The sequence below is a fragment of the Trachurus trachurus genome (assembly GCF_905171665.1).
Source record: "Trachurus trachurus genome assembly, chromosome: 17".
NCBI classification, from domain to species: Eukaryota; Metazoa; Chordata; class Actinopteri; order Carangiformes; family Carangidae; genus Trachurus; species Trachurus trachurus.
Genome location: NC_139900.1, coordinates 27,719,557 through 27,736,447, shown reverse-complemented (window position 1 = coordinate 27,736,447; position 16,891 = coordinate 27,719,557). Strand labels below are relative to the sequence as shown.

The 16,891-nt window shown below is 40.6% G+C and overlaps 1 protein-coding gene across 1 annotated transcript in view; it reads right to left on the bottom strand.

Annotated features, from left to right (window-relative positions):
- The window catches only part of gpr158b (G protein-coupled receptor 158b), a gene marked incomplete at both ends in the record, with an annotated part of 79,768 nt that overhangs the window by 39,308 nt on the left and 23,569 nt on the right, over positions 1 to 16,891 (bottom strand). Inside the window, one exon of the mRNA XM_083992154.1 lies at positions 1,463 to 1,565. Coding sequence (XP_083848280.1) covers positions 1,463 to 1,565 — 103 coding nt within the window. The remainder of the gene's footprint in view (positions 1 to 1,462; positions 1,566 to 16,891) is intronic.

Below are 16,891 nucleotides of genomic sequence, written 5' to 3'. Positions count from 1 at the left end.
TTTTTAAAAAATCAACAAAATTTTTTTTTTTTTAAACAAATTTTTTGAAAAACAAATAGATTTGCGATATTTATGTGAATCGATTTTTTCTCCCACCCCTACAAAAAACCCAGTAGTCTAATCTTTGTATGACTGAATTATTCTGCTTAGACCCTGACTAATGCTAGCCAGGCTAGCGCCGCCTACTGGTTCCGGCAAATTTAATTTGCCTCAACCATATAGTCAGGGAACTAGCAATGCGTTTCGGTTTGCTCCGTCCGCCAGAGCGGACGGACCAATCAGCGAACAGACGGGTAAGTGAAGGCGATGACGTTGAACTCAAGCGCTCAAGATTAACCTATGAGCTTAACCGGTGTATAGCACACGTGACCACCAAGCAGCAGCGATTAGTTGAAGCAAATGTAAGCAACCGCCTCCCGGAAGCAAACGAATCCCTATGGCTCGTGTTCAGACCGCTATATGAAATGTAATGAAGTAAGCGGCTGATGCATCAGGCTAGACTAATGCTGCATTAGCATCAAAACAAAGCAAAGCAAACAAAGCTAAATAAAAATGATAACATACGTAGTCTAAGAAAAAAAGTGGAAAAGTTAGAGGGCAGGGGCCCACTTTAGTATTCTTTCAGGGGGCCCAGAATTCCTAGCAACAGCCCTGAACACAACATGACAATGCATGAAGGTGTAATCATGACCACAGTGGACTGGGTCTGAAGCCAAACCATAGTAGGGCATATTTGTTATTCTACGCTTTTAATTTTGAAAGTACATTAGGCTCCAAACCAGGTTCATCACTCTTTAATGTCCCCTGGAAACACTTGTCTTTTTGTATTTTCATACGCTGCAGTTAGCTGAGCTCTCGGGGCCACCGTAGGAGACAGAGTTTCAGTCAGAAGTGTTTCTGAGTGATAGCATCGTTACCTCAAATCTGCAGGTGACGGTTGTCATTTCAGTTGACAGATCTATGAATGTCATTCAAAAATGAGAAACCTGCTTTGGTACAAGTCTGTTTCAGATCAAAGACCTACTCTTTCAACAATGGCACATGTCGTCATGAGAGTACCTACAGTAGCTATGGGGAGATGACGCTTATCAAACAGTCAATTAATGTGTCACTAAACCTCCATTCAAGTTTATTCTAACAAGACGTCTCCTCCCGATCCAACAGGTCTGTGATTCAGTCGCCACCTGTGGCTCAGAATAGAAACACTTCCACACTCAGAACAGTCAAAGTCCTCTGACTGACGCTGTAGGTTTCATAACCTCACAAGCCCCAGGATACCCACTCAAAGACATTACAGCTATCTCAAACAAAATGTGTGGCTGTCAGCTGAAGAAAAGGAGATGTTATTTATATATATATATTTTTTATAAAACCTCAAAGCTTGCTTTTGAAGATTCAAAGTTCTGATCTGACAGCTTGCTGCAATATGTATTTTTATATCACAGAGGGATTTGTAACCTACTTTTAAAGCCATTGAGTGCCACACGGCGTGGATGGTAGAATCCTCTCCTGCACTGGCACTTGTATTTGTCCAACACAAAGCCATGGCCAACGATAGGAGTGCACTGTAAGAACAAAGAAAAAGACAGGTGGAAATTAATCATAATAATAATAATAAAAGAACTACAGTGTTTTGGTTGTAATCAACAAGAGTATCACAGGAAGTTTTTGCACGGAGGCAAAAGTGAGAAGTTGTGGAGGAAATGACGACAACAGGACGGAGGAGGATGACTCAGCCAACGCAGCTCTGTGCTGCTTGAATCCAACAGCAAGTGGGAGTAAAATTATAACATATCAGGCTGAAATATCATATGACACAGCAACAACACAATTTGACAGATACATAATCAGATAATTAGCTTTTCGCATACTGTCACACATTTAAAGCTGACCAAACACAGACATCCGCCATGATAATACCAAGTGATATAAGTGGTGTGTGGAGCTGGAACGATCAAGTAATTGATTAACTGATTGAGGAAAGTTTAATCTGCAACCATTTTGATAAGCATTTATTGATTTAGAACCGCAGTATACCATGTTTAAATATATATTTTTATTGAATTATATGGTCATATTTCATTGTGCTGTTAAAGGCTGCTGTGACCCACATTCAAGCCAAAGACAGTGATGGGAGCTCACAGCTGAACTTACATGGTGTAGCGTTAAATAGGTTCTCAAGCAAATATGCAACATTCAGTGGTTGTAAGATTTGCTATAGTAGCCTAAATAAAATGTAGATGATGTCACATTAGGCATCAGAACAAGCAATCATCAAGAAAATAATCCTCGGATGAATTCATGAAGAAAATAGTTAAAGTGATAGTATTTATCATGTAAATGTCTTGGTTAGTGCAGCTAACCAATAGAGAGGGCTATTACATTCATAATACAATACTGCATATAGGCTGCAGTGTTTCACAGACCATTAGTGCAATCAAATTATATTATAATATTACCCAGGGTCCCAGCAGTTAACACAGATCTCACAGACTGAATGACTACAGTTTCTATGTGTTTTCGCTTCCAGCTGATGATGACGTTCCTTCTCAGGCCCACTGCAGTGTCTGGTCTCAGTTAATGAACTTGTTTCAATCATGTTATTGAGTCTCCTACATCGTCGACATGCTCCTCTGCAGCGTGAGGCAGCAGACGCCCCAGTTATGAACATGCCTGGTGTCAGGGGAAATCACGGGGCTTTGCCAAGTAACAGGGAGACTAATTAATATCTAAATTAAGAATTAAGGGTTGTTTGCAGAATTTAAGAGCGCCTGCATAATTCCAGCTTGCATTGATAACTGTGGGAGCTACATGGGCTTAGCGACCATCTGGGGTAAAACAAAAACAAAAAAAAACACGCTCAATAAAATGCACCAGTATGGACACACACATGTGAACGCACATATCCTTGTACTAAAATACAGCTGCAATAAATTTGACATGAGCATTCATAAATAGTGCATTACATTGCATGCTTAGCTACTGTAAAAACAGTATATCCTCTCTGCTGCAGGGAACAGCGGGGCTATATTTACCTACTTCATGAATCAGTAGTCACTGATAAAGTCTTTTTATTTCTCTATTATTAAAAATACAACCTATGTTGAGGGAATAATTCCACTTTTGGGGAAATATCCTTATTTACCTTCCTGCTGAGAGTTGGATGAGAAAAAATTAACAATTAACGACTCTCTTGTCTGAGTATGAAACCACACCCAGGAGGCAATTAGCTTAGCTTAGCATATGGAGAGCTAGCCTCGCTCTCTTTAAGGGTTCAACTAAAACTATCTGCAGCTCCGAGGCTCATTAATGTTTCTCAGTTGGTTCGTCTGTTTTCACAATCCTGTTTGTGTGGGAATTACACAAGTGTGAGTTTTTATTGTCTCACTCACAATAATGTTTGTCTGCAAGGTGCAACTAAAGCTGACTAAATTCAACACGATAACCTCAGATTAGACCAGACAACAAAATGATGGTGCATGTCGTTAGGAATCACACATATGTCTTTTGTTTTTCCTCAACTTTATTTAAAGTTGTGGAATCACACATGTCAACATGCGCTACATGTTTGATGCGTTTCTAGCAACGCAGCGCGCATCCATGAAATAGCGCCGACCAATGGCGGGGGGCCAAGGGGCCATTGGCCCCCCCACTTTATGCCCCTGCCATGCTCTACCGGTCGCTGATCACCATAAGCCGCTGTCCCGGTTTCAATAATTCCCCCGGTCCCACCCACATCAAATGAAATAAACCAATAAAACATAGGCTAGAAGAATCTTTCATTTTAAAACAAATCTAATGCTACTCTGCCTGTAGTGTAGCCCAGTAGTCCCAATTCAAGTCTCTCCGGCCATATGGTGCCCACGTGAATGCACAGCTGAGCGGAGCTTCTCCAGCTTCCGTCGTCCTCCCTCCGCTTATTATTGGAGCGGTCCAGCGGACCTGCTGACAGATGTGCAGCTGACAGCCATGACATCACTAAACCATGACCAGCTGATCCTCCCTCGCTCACGTCCTGAGGACGGGATAAAGTCTCCTGGATATTATTTTTTCTTTTCCTTTATTAATTTCTAACTGGCTCGTTTTGCCAGTAAAAACCACAACTTGTGAGAAAAAGAAGAAATGCGCGAAAACAACAAAATGGAAACATTGTAATAACTCATGTGACCACAGCTGGCCCGAGTGGTGTGTAACAGCTGTCCATATGAAGCGAGCACAGCCACGGACTGAGACAAAGTTATTTAGCTACATAAAGTCCAAACGTCTGTGCATTGTTCCTATAATTAAAACATGAATGACAAGAATAAGAGGTGAAAAGTAGCCGCTGCAGTGGTTTGAAAAACCACACGGTGACATAAATGAAGCAGGCAGCTCCTCTAACTTCACACTCTCATCACTTCTCTTCTTCGTCTGTTATGACAGTTGCAGGCAGCTTCGAGGCTCATTACCGCCACCTAGATTGGAGTGAGGACTCGACTCCTCCTCTCATTCAGACGTATTTGTCGTGTGACTGTGTGCACCAAACCGTGACCCCCGTACCGTGACGGCACGGGACGAATACATATACCGTTACCCCTAGTGTACAGAAAAGAAAATTGAATTTGAGCCCACTCTGGGTCATAAAATGAGTCTAATAGCTAACTCATCTTTCAGACGATGTAGGCCAAACTTTGTGCAAAATTCTATTTTTGATTAAATCCGGGATGAAAGTGTGGTATTTTTTTTTTCCGCATTGGATAATGCAGGCGCACGGATTATACGTCAGCCTGCTCACGATTCATCAGCCACTGATATTGGATCCGTCATCCGTCATTCAAACGTCTGAGACAACACACACACACGGAGCTCGGGCTCGCCCCAAGCTTTGAATGTCCCGCCCACTCGATAACGACCAATCAAATTCGTTTTCCTTAGGCTACTTGGGTAAACTCGTGTTGCAGCTCGTGACAACTTGGCGCGACAAACAGGACAAACGGCCATTTCTGTATCACCTAAATGTTACAATTAGTTACTAGAAATAATCTGCTATAAGCAGTCATCAAGTCTCTGTCCTAATTTCTCCACTAGAGCTTGATGTATAAGTATTTTCTTACCATCTGAGTTTCTGCATTAGATTGTGTGAAGTATGAAGGCTAATATTAGTTAGCTAGTAGTGCATCCTTTCATTTCTAATGCTGGGTTGGCATTCATTACAACATAATGTTTGCAAACCCTGATGCTCAGCCACGAATGGTAACATGATTACGTCAGAGAGAATGTAGAGATAAAAGTGTTGTTGGTTTTGGAAGGCAATACGCCAAGAGGGTTGAAATAGACTGATGCTTATTGAGATAATGTATTATGCCTCAAAAGGTGGAAAATAAATAGCAAAATAATATAAAGCAGAGTGGAAGTGCTTTTTATGATTCTTTTTTTGCGACAGAAAATGTTTGTGATCTGAATTGACAACCCCCCCCCCCCCCCCCCTCCTCTGTCAATTCTCCATTTTTGGCATGTAAAGTCAACTTTTGCTATTATCTGTTGAGCCAGGCTTTGCTATGAAGTTCATTTCACTGTAACAAAATAACATTCTAAAATCCAATGTACAGTAAGGTATTTCTGATTTTGGTATTTCATTGGTACTCCTGTTGACCAACATGTCATTTTGGATAACATCTATTTTAGTCTTCATCGTTTTTTGTTTTAAGTGGAAGAGCTTGGCATGCTAAAACTGCTGGCTAAACTTCTGCAGATATAGTTGATTTTAGCTGACAAACAGCCCCAAATCTCTCCAGTGGGAAGCAGCAGCAGGAAGGACGGGCTGCAGAGGATACAAATGTCTGAACTGAAGTGCAAATGGCTGACAGAATAAACAGATACAGTAAATAACTGCTTCAGTGTTGCACCACTGAAGACGAGCAGCTCTGGGGAGTTATGAAACGTGTTTCCACTTCTTGGAGGAAAGAATGTTTCACACCTTGGAGACTTCACCTCTTGTTTTGTTTTGTTTTTTTATATTATTTTTATGAAGTATTGGCTGACTGAAGTTTGCAGGTACTGCTCTGAAATGTGAACTGTGTCCAACAGCATCCTTAAAGCTATGTTGAGTTTACCTCTAAAAAATTTAACAGCCAAAAGCTGAGAAAGAAAACACAGGCATAAACTGAATGTACAAGATATCTAACTTTTCAGCCTTTTGTAGCCTCTTTGAATCAAAGATCCTTCCCAAATGTCTCAGCCTCTTCTTTCATCTCCTACTATATACAGTATGTAATGAAGGAAATCCAAGGATAATGGCCTTTACCTGAATAAATATCATCAGTGACCTCCGTTAGAATGATTCAATGTCCCTGATGATGTTGTGCATTCACACACAGCCATTGAAGCACTGAAAAACATCTCCATTTGTATGAACTCAATTATGCACACCATAAAGGAAAAGTCTATATGTGAGGACAACTGCAATGTATTGGATTTTATGTTTGGTAAGTTTCCATGTCCAGAACAGAGCCCATTCTAAACTAGTACAGGCTTATTTAGAGGTTCATCATGATTTACTGTAATGCAGTATTTTATTATATACTGTATTATATAATTATACGAATAATTTATTTGGATCATTAATTTACGTAATGTGACATATATTAGCAATGCATCTGTAAAATGTTCACCAAAGGTTTAGTTTGTTACCATGCTAACCCCCACAGTGACGCTGCACATGGAGGTTTAAGGGAAAACATTATTGGATCATAAATGTCAGTAGGACTCATCATTTTGGGGATCAGGAGTATCTTTACAACTGTTGCAATTCATGTGTAACACTCATTGAGAAATCTTAGTCTGGACCAAAACAGTGGACAAAAGAACAAACACTGCTGGAGCCACAGAGCCGCATCTAAAAATAGGCTGAGCATATTCACCACATTTATGCAAATGAAAAAACTCTCACATTGCACACACAATAGCACCCGATCCATCAATAAGAAGTCCTGGATGAAAAGAGCAAAATTCAAACCTGCAACAGAAAAAAAGGAAGCAAATGTGTTCTCCAAACAAATCTAGACACAAATAAGTGTCATGGGATCTTTAAAAATCTCAAAAATGATCATAAATAATCAGAGTTGCTGCTAAAACAACCAACATTCAGCTTTAACTTACAGGGTTTGAATTTCCATCTATACACAGTAAAGGTCTGTATTGTTTGTGCAAGCAAGCTCTCGCATTTGTTACTGAATATCACAATGTGCACAAAAAAACACATGAATGAATGAAAAAACAATACAGAATGAGCGTCAGCAAGCTGCAGCACATACTGCTGGAGCCAGTCTTTGAATGCTAGAATTTGTTTTTGCGTCCTCGCTCTCTGGCGATAAGCTTATCTGTGAAATAAAAGTCTGCAAAACACAGGAGGAGGCACTGATTTGAGCTGAAGCTTTTCTTTCAGATTATTCTATTCATCCAAAATGAACCTGAGGTTTGGCTCAGGATCCGGATCCTTCTGGTGCAGGTGGTGAGTACAGGACTCAGTCTCCCTGAGGCCACACAGTACAGCTGGACTTTGTCCAACTTTGGAACTTTGAACATCTGCTGAGCAGAAAAGATGAGATGGAGAGAGAGCGAGTGATAGATAGATAGATAGATAGATAGATAGATAGATAGATAGATAGATAGATAGATAGATAGATAGATAGATAGATAGATAGATAGATAGATAGATAGATAGATAGATAGATAGATAGATAGATAGATAGATAGATATTATACCACAGCTACTCTCCACTCTCTCCAGTACAGACAGACATGAGCCGCATTTGTTATGAGCCCATTTTCTGCTTACTCCAAGGAAGTGGAGACTCATTAAGATAAGACATACCCAGGGACACCGAAGTCGACAAGGATGAAACATGATGCTTATTTCTGGCCTTTATTGAGCTCTGTGCATCAGAATTGTTGCATTTATTATACCTGGCTCTGTACTATTACAGTGCAAGCACTTTGTGGCTCCCAACTGCGTTTTAGAGCAAACAAGCCAGTTAGAGTGTAAAAATAAACACATGAAGATACACAAGTATCTGGTTTGAATATTCTCACTGATTCCAGACTTGTGTGAGAGGAGACATGTTACCAATCTACCTACATCACCTGCTAATGGATCTCTCTGGAACACTTCCAGCACAGATCCCACAAGTAATAGCACAGGAAACATGTGTCCCATATCATTTTGATGTTAACCATGAACGTCACCCAGCGCCACGGAGCTGCCACTGCCTCAGAAGAATTGCTACATATGTTGTCTATGGCCAGTGCTGCTTTTTTCAACAACGCTCATGCAGCAGGACACACACACACACACACACTCACTCACTCACTCACTCACTCACTCACTCACTCACTCACTCACTCACTCACTCACTCACTCACTCACTCACTCACTCACTCACTCACTCACACACTCACTCAACAGTGCAAAGGCCAGCCTCATTTTTCCTCAGCCACGATGAAAGTGCAATGAAATAGTCGTTTGACTTGTCTCACTTTGATGGATCGCCTTCATCAGACCGCAGGCTGAACGCGAGAAAGGATTTTATAATTGCACCTTACTTTTGATGCAGTGGGCCGTTTTTTTAATTCAAATTCTTTTTTTTTTTTTTTTTATAACACTTGTCTTCAAGGCTGCCTTGTCAATCATGGAAAAAGGTACCTTTAAAGGCGGTGCGCCCTGAGGCGAGGGGGGTTTTACTTCAGAGCTGTGACCTGGTCCTTGCATAAGACACAATTTCAAGAAAAAAAGAATACTCTCACGAAGCTGCTGTTGTTTGTAGTGATTCATCCATTATAGCAGTGCTCTTGAAGATATTGACCAAACTCTCACTCCCTCACTATTTCTCTGAAACTGGGAAACTAAATAAAAACCTTTGGAAATCAAACTTATCACCATTTTATTTTCCTTTAGCCCTATCATTATACGAATCATCATTCTCACAACTCTCAGTGCAATTCTCAGTTAACGCACTTCTCAAATCATCTGTGCAAAAACCTGTTAAACAATCTAACACATGAATCAAAACCTGCAAAGACCAATCACTTAAATTATTAAGAATTAAACCTTTTCAGCAGAGCTGCAGGACTCTAATGTCTTGTCTCGTGAATTTAGAAAAAGAGAACTTCAGAAAAAATAAGTATGAGTACTGTAACAATTGGGAATAATCTCCTCTGAGCAGATCACTCTGTCACTATGCAAATGCATGTAAGTCTATACGAGACAGAAGAGTTTCAGATTTAAATGTATCTAATAAAAAAAACTGTTGAAAAAGTGTCAATGTAGTGGTGAAACATGTGAATATAATGAAGTCTGTACAGACAATGAGAAATACTAATCTGTGTGTGGGAAACACTTCTGAGAACAGAATAAAGAGTTGTGAGAGAGATGTTTCTGATGTGAGAACGGCAACAAAGCGACTGAGAAAAGACTGTAAATGTCAGCCACTCTGTTTAGGAGAGGATTTATTCTCTCACTATCATGTGCAGTGCAGTAGCATTTGCTCGCAACACCTAACGATATCACAACACGCTGAGGTGAAAACTGCTTTGCAGCTGCATTCGCCGGCTTTGTGGCAGTACAAAGATAGTGCTCTAAGAAGCTGACAGCTTGCAAACAAGCATATACTGTATGAGCAAATAATAAGAGCTAGCTCACCCCTCTAGTTAAAAAAAAAAAGTGTAACACAGACATGATGTGACTGATCTGAGTCTCTCTGCATAATAGATGAATGTTGTAGGAAAGAAGCCATTGTTCATTTGAAGATTAACACAATGTCATGTTTCAGTTGTGGTAATGAAAGTCCATTGCGGCTGAGCTGGAAACAGAAACAGCCACTTGAGGACATAATGTACAGGTGGGCTGTGTCGCAGGCTGTTTGCATTCTGTCTAATGTCGTTTCAGCCTCTTATCTGTTTGCTACTCTTTTTTCTCGGTGCAGCCTTTTCATAGGCCTAAGAATATCAGCTGTAGACACCTGATGTGTTCATTCTGTATCTGGAAAAGCACATGTTATTCAATCCATTATCAAACTACTTCTCATTCGCCAGTCTTGCTTTCATTCGCAGTAATGGCAGTTCAGTATTTTCTCAAGTGTCAAAGTGCAACAGCGTGTGATGTGTCTGCAGCAGGGTTAAACTCTGAGACGAAGGAGGTGGATAGACCAAGGATAGGTTCTGTACTGTAAATGGCTTTTCAGAATTAACAGCAACTCAGCCCTTAGAAAAGATCACGTATGCAACCAGGGGTAAGTGACCGATTTTTGATAACATCTGGGCTCCTTTAGAATAAAGACTCGTCTCTTGTAATGGAAACACCTGGGGATGAGCCACAGCTCTGGAAAAAATTAAGAGACCACTTCAAAATGATCAGTTCCTCTGGTTTTAATGTTCATAGGTATGTGTTTAAGTAAAATAAACACTTTTGTTTCATTCTATAACCTACTGACAAAATTTCTCCCAAATTTGAAATAGACACCACCACCATCACTTCCAGGACTTGTTGTTCTTCTTTATGCTGATGATAGTTCTAAAAGTCACTGGCTGAATGTTTGGGGTTGTTGTGAATACATTTGGGTCCAATCAGACGCCTCACCGATGGTACTGCATGATGGATAAGCATTCTGACTTAACAGCAATTTTTTCACGCCTGCCTAAAACTTTTGCACAGTACTGTATATTGTTGGGAAAAAAAATGTGGAGGCAAAGGTGATCCTAAAGAGCCTGCACAGGTGAAACAGAGTAGAAGGCCACCCTATTGTAATTACGATTAAAGGGATAGTTCACCCAAAATTGAAATTTCACTCATTATCTACTCACCCTCATGTCTCCATGCTGCTCGTATGTAATGTCCGTCTTGTATTGAACCACAGAAATGCGAAATTGTCCCGAAAAAATTAAATAAGTCTATATTTCAAGGTTGTTTTGTAGCAGAAGCTTCTCGAAGCTCCTCTTCCCGGTTCGTCAAATTTGGACGAACCGGGAAGAGGACAGACCCTGGTTCGTCCAAATTTGAAAGAGGAGCTTCCGCTACAAACAAGCTTGAAATATAGACTTATTTAATTTTTTTCAGGACAATTTCGCATTTCGGGGCTTCAATACAAGACGGACATTACATACGAGCAGGATGTTTTTTGGTGTGTCTTTTTGTTTTACGAAGACAGTTGGTATCCATTTGCAACCGTTATATGGACATGCACTGCTACGCCGAGACCCCCTGTAACTCAGAGAAGCCACAGAGGACTCTGAAACTTCTCCCAGCCCTTAGTCGACATGAGGGTGAGTAGATGAGTGACATTTCAATTTTGGGTGAACTATCCCTTTAATATTCACTAATCAAGCACTGTACTCTTATAATTGCACTTATAGCCAACCAATGCCAGTTCTGTCAGACATGTACTGTAGGTGTGTTTGCTAACAGCCTCACGCAGCATTGAGAGGTCTGAGCCTTATATATAAATTCACATGTGCAGTAACACTCCCCAGGACGTGTAATGGGATCCCGGCTCCTCCTGCCCACATGCTGAAGTGTCCTTGGACACAGATACTGAGCCTCTAAGGCTGTTTCATCACTGTGAGTATTAGTATACAGTATGTGTGAGTGAATGGTTGAATTTGGCAACTACTGTACTGTAGGGCCGAGAGAAGTGCGACATCATGAGTGCCGTCCATTCACCACTAAAACACACCGATGTGTAAAATAAAATTTAAAAAATACTGTATTTTCACGGCCCTCTCCATATTATATTTTTTAGAAACCTTCTGTATAGCTTTATCAGCACACTATTATTCTTCTGTATTTGATTTTCGATTTTGTTTGGGCCATTATGCTTATAGAATATGTTTATTCCTGTACTGACATTTTTTCCCTTCTTACATAGGGAAGGGGAACCCCTTTGTTGATTTATATAGTTTTACTCCGGGCACCCCAGACCCCCTAATATTCATAGATGTATTATTTGAAGCAGGGAACCTCTCTGTATATACATTACCCCTTCCTTTTCCCTTTTGTGGGAATAGATATGAGGTGTGTTTTGTTTATTTAAGTTATTTTTCTTCCTGATTTATATTATTTTGCATATCTTTGCTTATTTTCATTTTAAAATGGCCGACATGCGTCTATGTATAACTTTACACTGTATTTTTATTGTTGATTTAATGACCATGTCGTCACTTACTGACAGACCCATGGGTGGATCCTGTGTATCTACTTAATGAACACCTGAAAGCATTTGTCTTAATTGACCTGACGAAGAGCGCACTGCTCGAAACGTTGTCCTTTTTATAGTCCTCTAATACATTTCTGTATATTTGGGAGCTCCTACAGTGTGGCGAGTCCTTTCTCCTTTTTAAAATAAAAACAACATCATAACATAAACAGTTCAGTGAAGCCCAGCTACGGCCTGTTCATCTGCCTTACAAGTAGGCTACACAATCACAGGTTTTAGCACAGCCCTCAACAGAACACCACATGACAATATCAATTGATAATATCACACAGTGTAAAGTATACTTCACATGTTCATGAAAAAAAAATCCCCCCACAGTCTGCAGTGGCTTCAACCTAAAAATCAATTCTCTGTAACTTTCAGTCCCCCCCCCCCATGTTTGGACTGCAGCCTGTCGTACCTGTTTCAGTTTCCTCACCGTGTAATTTGATAAAAAGCTGCGAACACAACACCAAGATGGTAGTTGGCAAGAGAGGAGAGAGAGAGAGAGAGCACTCTGCATCCCTCAGAGATCTATAAATACACTGAAAGCATTAAACCCTAAAAGCATTACAATTACTCCGTCCCTTGGGTTAGGGAATCTGCCTGCTGCTGTTTCACGAGACGACCAACGACTGAAACAGTGGATGTCTGAGGAGACGAGACCTTGGACTGAAGCCTGTCTGGAGTTTCTCCATATGGCTGCTTATCGATTGGTGGCTTGTTGTGGTTTACAGTGCCGTGACTAAAGAGGGAGTCACCGGGTTGGGGCGCAGCTGAGTGCCGCTGTCGCTTCCCTTGTATCCTTACAGGACGTCAGCTGAGGCCACGAGATTGTCCATTCACAAATTCAGAGCTCTGATTTATATTCAATTTTCTTAAGAGGACAAAATGTTTGAAATGTTCCCGCCGATTGGGTTTGCAGCCTCAGGAAATGTGTCAGAAGTGAAATGGGAGTCTCACTCGGCATTTTAAGACTTATGAGATGAACCCTCAGTTTCCCCACACAGACATCTGGGTGGGTGGTCTCCAGCTCCCTGCATGGACTCGACTGGGAGGCCTCACTCAATTAAGATCCAACTGCTGCTGCCGACTTGACAGCCTCTTACATTTTGCTGTGGCAGCCGCTGAGCTGCAGGCAACAGATTAGAGAGTGAATGGTGTTTCTCTGTGGAGGATGAATTCTCTCTGACGACTGTCCCTCTCTGCTGTCACTCCTCACCCCCCCCCCCGTCTCATCCTCGTACCCATCCTATATGCATCCTTGTCCTTCTGCTCGCCTTCCGTTCGGCATGCTATCGTGCATGCGTCATCAGCCTAGTTAAAGATCAAAGAAATGTGCTGGACTTGCCAGAATGTAACTGCACAGCAGAGGAGTGCTACCTACAGTTTTATGAAAGCACACTGCAAATATCTTAAGCATTGTGTATAACTGTACTGCTTATTGTGTGGATTAAAGGAGAATTCCGGTCATTTCTGACCCCTAAATCGTTGTCCTGATGGTCACCCAGTGTTGGGAGGAGCAAAAAACGCGACTAAAATTGATGCAGGCAAACCAGAGTTACACCATGGCTACACGGCACTAGGGATAGTGACAACGCTAACCTATGGGGGCAATTCTTTCAACTACAACAAACACTCAGAAAGCAATCAAATATAACAATACATTAACAATCAAATAGCCATGGTGTAACTCTGGTTTGCCTGCATCAATTTTAGTGGCGTTTTTTGCTCCGCCCGGGTGACCATCAGGACAACGATTTAGGGGTCAAAAATGACCGGAATTCTCCTTTAAGCTATGTGTATAACTGTACTGCTTATTGTTTGGATTACGTAATAGCAAGTGTCCAGGGTGAACTGTATTAAAGAGGTACTTCAGCAATGTGAGTGGTTTATTACATTTGTTTTGTAGTAATTTCATAACTTGTTATTCCGTGTTTTAGGTATTGGGTTAAGCTCCAAAACTACAATACCTCCAGCACTGCTTGTTCTATGGGACACAACAGGGCTTGGCGGCTAAATTTGGGTATAGCTAAAAGTGTTTTTTCCTGATGCTGCAACATCTGGACATCCAAGCAACACAACCTTGAAAGCAGCTTCAAATCCATGTTGTGTGGTTGTGAATCCTGGCACGAAAGCAACTCTAACGTGAACATGTATCTAGCCTCACTAGATTATCTCCTTGGAGTTATACAGAAAGGCCAAAAACAAGAGCATCATCACCAAAATAAGGGAGAGAGAGGTTAGCGATGGCTGTGCCATGTGTTTCCAACAGCGGCAGATCATAAACCAAAGGTTGCAGTGAGATGGTCTCCTCCAGGCAAGAGAAAAGCTGGAACGCCGAAAGACAAGCTGGCGTCGAGCTGTGAGGTGTTTGCCAAGATGAACTTAACTTGGGGGGGAGGCTCATGCTGCAGCTGATACAGAACAACCGAGACAAAAATGATTGAATAAGGATGTCCAAAAATACTGAATCTTACTGACTTAATGCAGCTTGATAGAGTCATTTCAATCTCATCATTGACTTTTAAACTATGACTATACACCATTTGGTACTAGAGAAGATTTGTTACTCTACAAGAGGATGTATTCAAAAATGTCATACTACATGGAGACCGTTTTTAAGTTATATAGAGAAATAAGATGTCACTAATTTTGGTGTTTTATATGACTGATACTGTATAATTTGAAACCCATAAGGACCACTCTCAACCACTTGTTGATTTTTTTAATTTATTTTTTATTTACTTGTTTATTGTGCTGTTTTGGTTTAATTAACTACTATTTTTCTTATTATTCTAATTGTGTCACTTTTTATTTATATAAATATAGATATGTATGTGACTCATGTAATACAAGTAATTGCATACCAACTCAATACAAGACTGTCGAATGGTGCAGTAATATTGTTGCAGGGATGGAGTGGGGGTTGTTGTTTATATTTGTATTACTCCTGATCATTTATACTTTTGAATGTATGTACTTTGTACATTATATTTGTATGTACAAATATAATTAAAAAGACTTGGAGCAAAAAAAAAAAAAAAAATGACTATAACTTATATATTATGGAAAATATGAGGCCGAGACACGGGGCAGATCACAAATGAGATTTTCAGTGTGAACACAATGTGGAGGGACACAAAGTGCTTTAAAAAGTGACTACGGCCCACGTGCCATGATTTGGGAATGAGACAACTCAACTGTTGGTTTAGTTGCTGCGCAGCCTATGACTAATAAACTGATCTCAGTCTGTTAAATTGATGAGTTTCCTTTAAAATTTCATTTGAATTTCGAGATCACAAATGATTCATGTCATTCAAAATAGGTTGTTATTCACCTGATTGTTATTCATGAGGCGGTGACGCAGTTTCACATTCAAAATCAAATCAATAACCTCTCCTCTAAGAAAAGAAAAACTATTTATAAAGACAGTGTTGTGGTTTCCAAAACATGGCGTGGCGACTGAGGAGATTGCTGTTACTGTAGGTCTGAGCCTGTAAACTTTGAGTGATTTACTGAGATTAAAAAGCCCGACAGCTGAGACCTTTGTGAACGTTACCACCGAACGTTTTATTAAAGAATGGAATGGAGGAGAATGGACGGATATTGCAAAAAAAACAACCTTTTTAATATAAAATGTTCATGGTCAGTGACCCGTGTTGAGTAAAAGTAGCTATTTTGAACACTTTAATAATAATGTGGTGTGTGGACTTGTTTTCTTGATATGATTTTCATTCAAAGGCCCCACAATAAAATCCCGGTGGTGAACAATGTGAGTAAAGCAGCTAATCAGCTTTCATTACAACTGCAGACAATACGTTTGCCTCTCTGAAATGGTTTGGTTTTCCAAATGATGATGCATTTGCTTAAACGGACTCTGCTTCAGTTCCTATTTAACACCTTCTCTCCACAGTCTGCACACCCAGAGAACAATCCTGATTCACACAAAAGAAAGAAAGAAAATAAAAGGGATGGATGATAAATCATAACATAACTTACAGCTTGCTTCTTCTGAATGCTTTCATATTAAACACCTTGCAGTGGGATACAAGTTTTGCATGAGTGGGCCCATTTGGAAAGAAACCTCTTCCCTCTACAGCTATGGAGGATCGTTCAGAAAGCCATACGTGCTTTGATGATACGGTCGGGGACATGCCTGTCAATTCACGCTCTGTTCTGTATGTTCTCTGCAGCCCATGGCAGAGAAATGCATATTTGAATGTGGAGTTGTACAGAAAGCTTCTTACATTTCCACAGCTGTACAGTAACGCTCGTTCATTAAACCGAGGGTTGATTTTACCTCGGGTTGAACTTTTTAGAAACGTGGCTTTGAATGCAAAAGCTAATGGTGTCTTTGATGTTGGAAAAAAAAAGGGAGAAGAAAATAAACACACATGCATTGCCAACTGGTGTATAGAAGCTGGAAGTCTTGAAACATTTCAGCCCAGCTCTCGCTCTACAGCCTCAAATTCCCCCGAGGAAAGACAGAGAGCCTCTGGCAGAACAAAACAGAAAGAGGAGAAAGAAACGGGAAAAGACAGGGTTTTTTCCCCGTCTCCTCCGCTCCTCAAGTCACCCTTTTTTTTTTTACCTGCTGAAGATAAGGCAGGTAAAAACAGATCTGAGTGAGTGTCTGCTTTCCCGACAAATACAGCTTGACACGC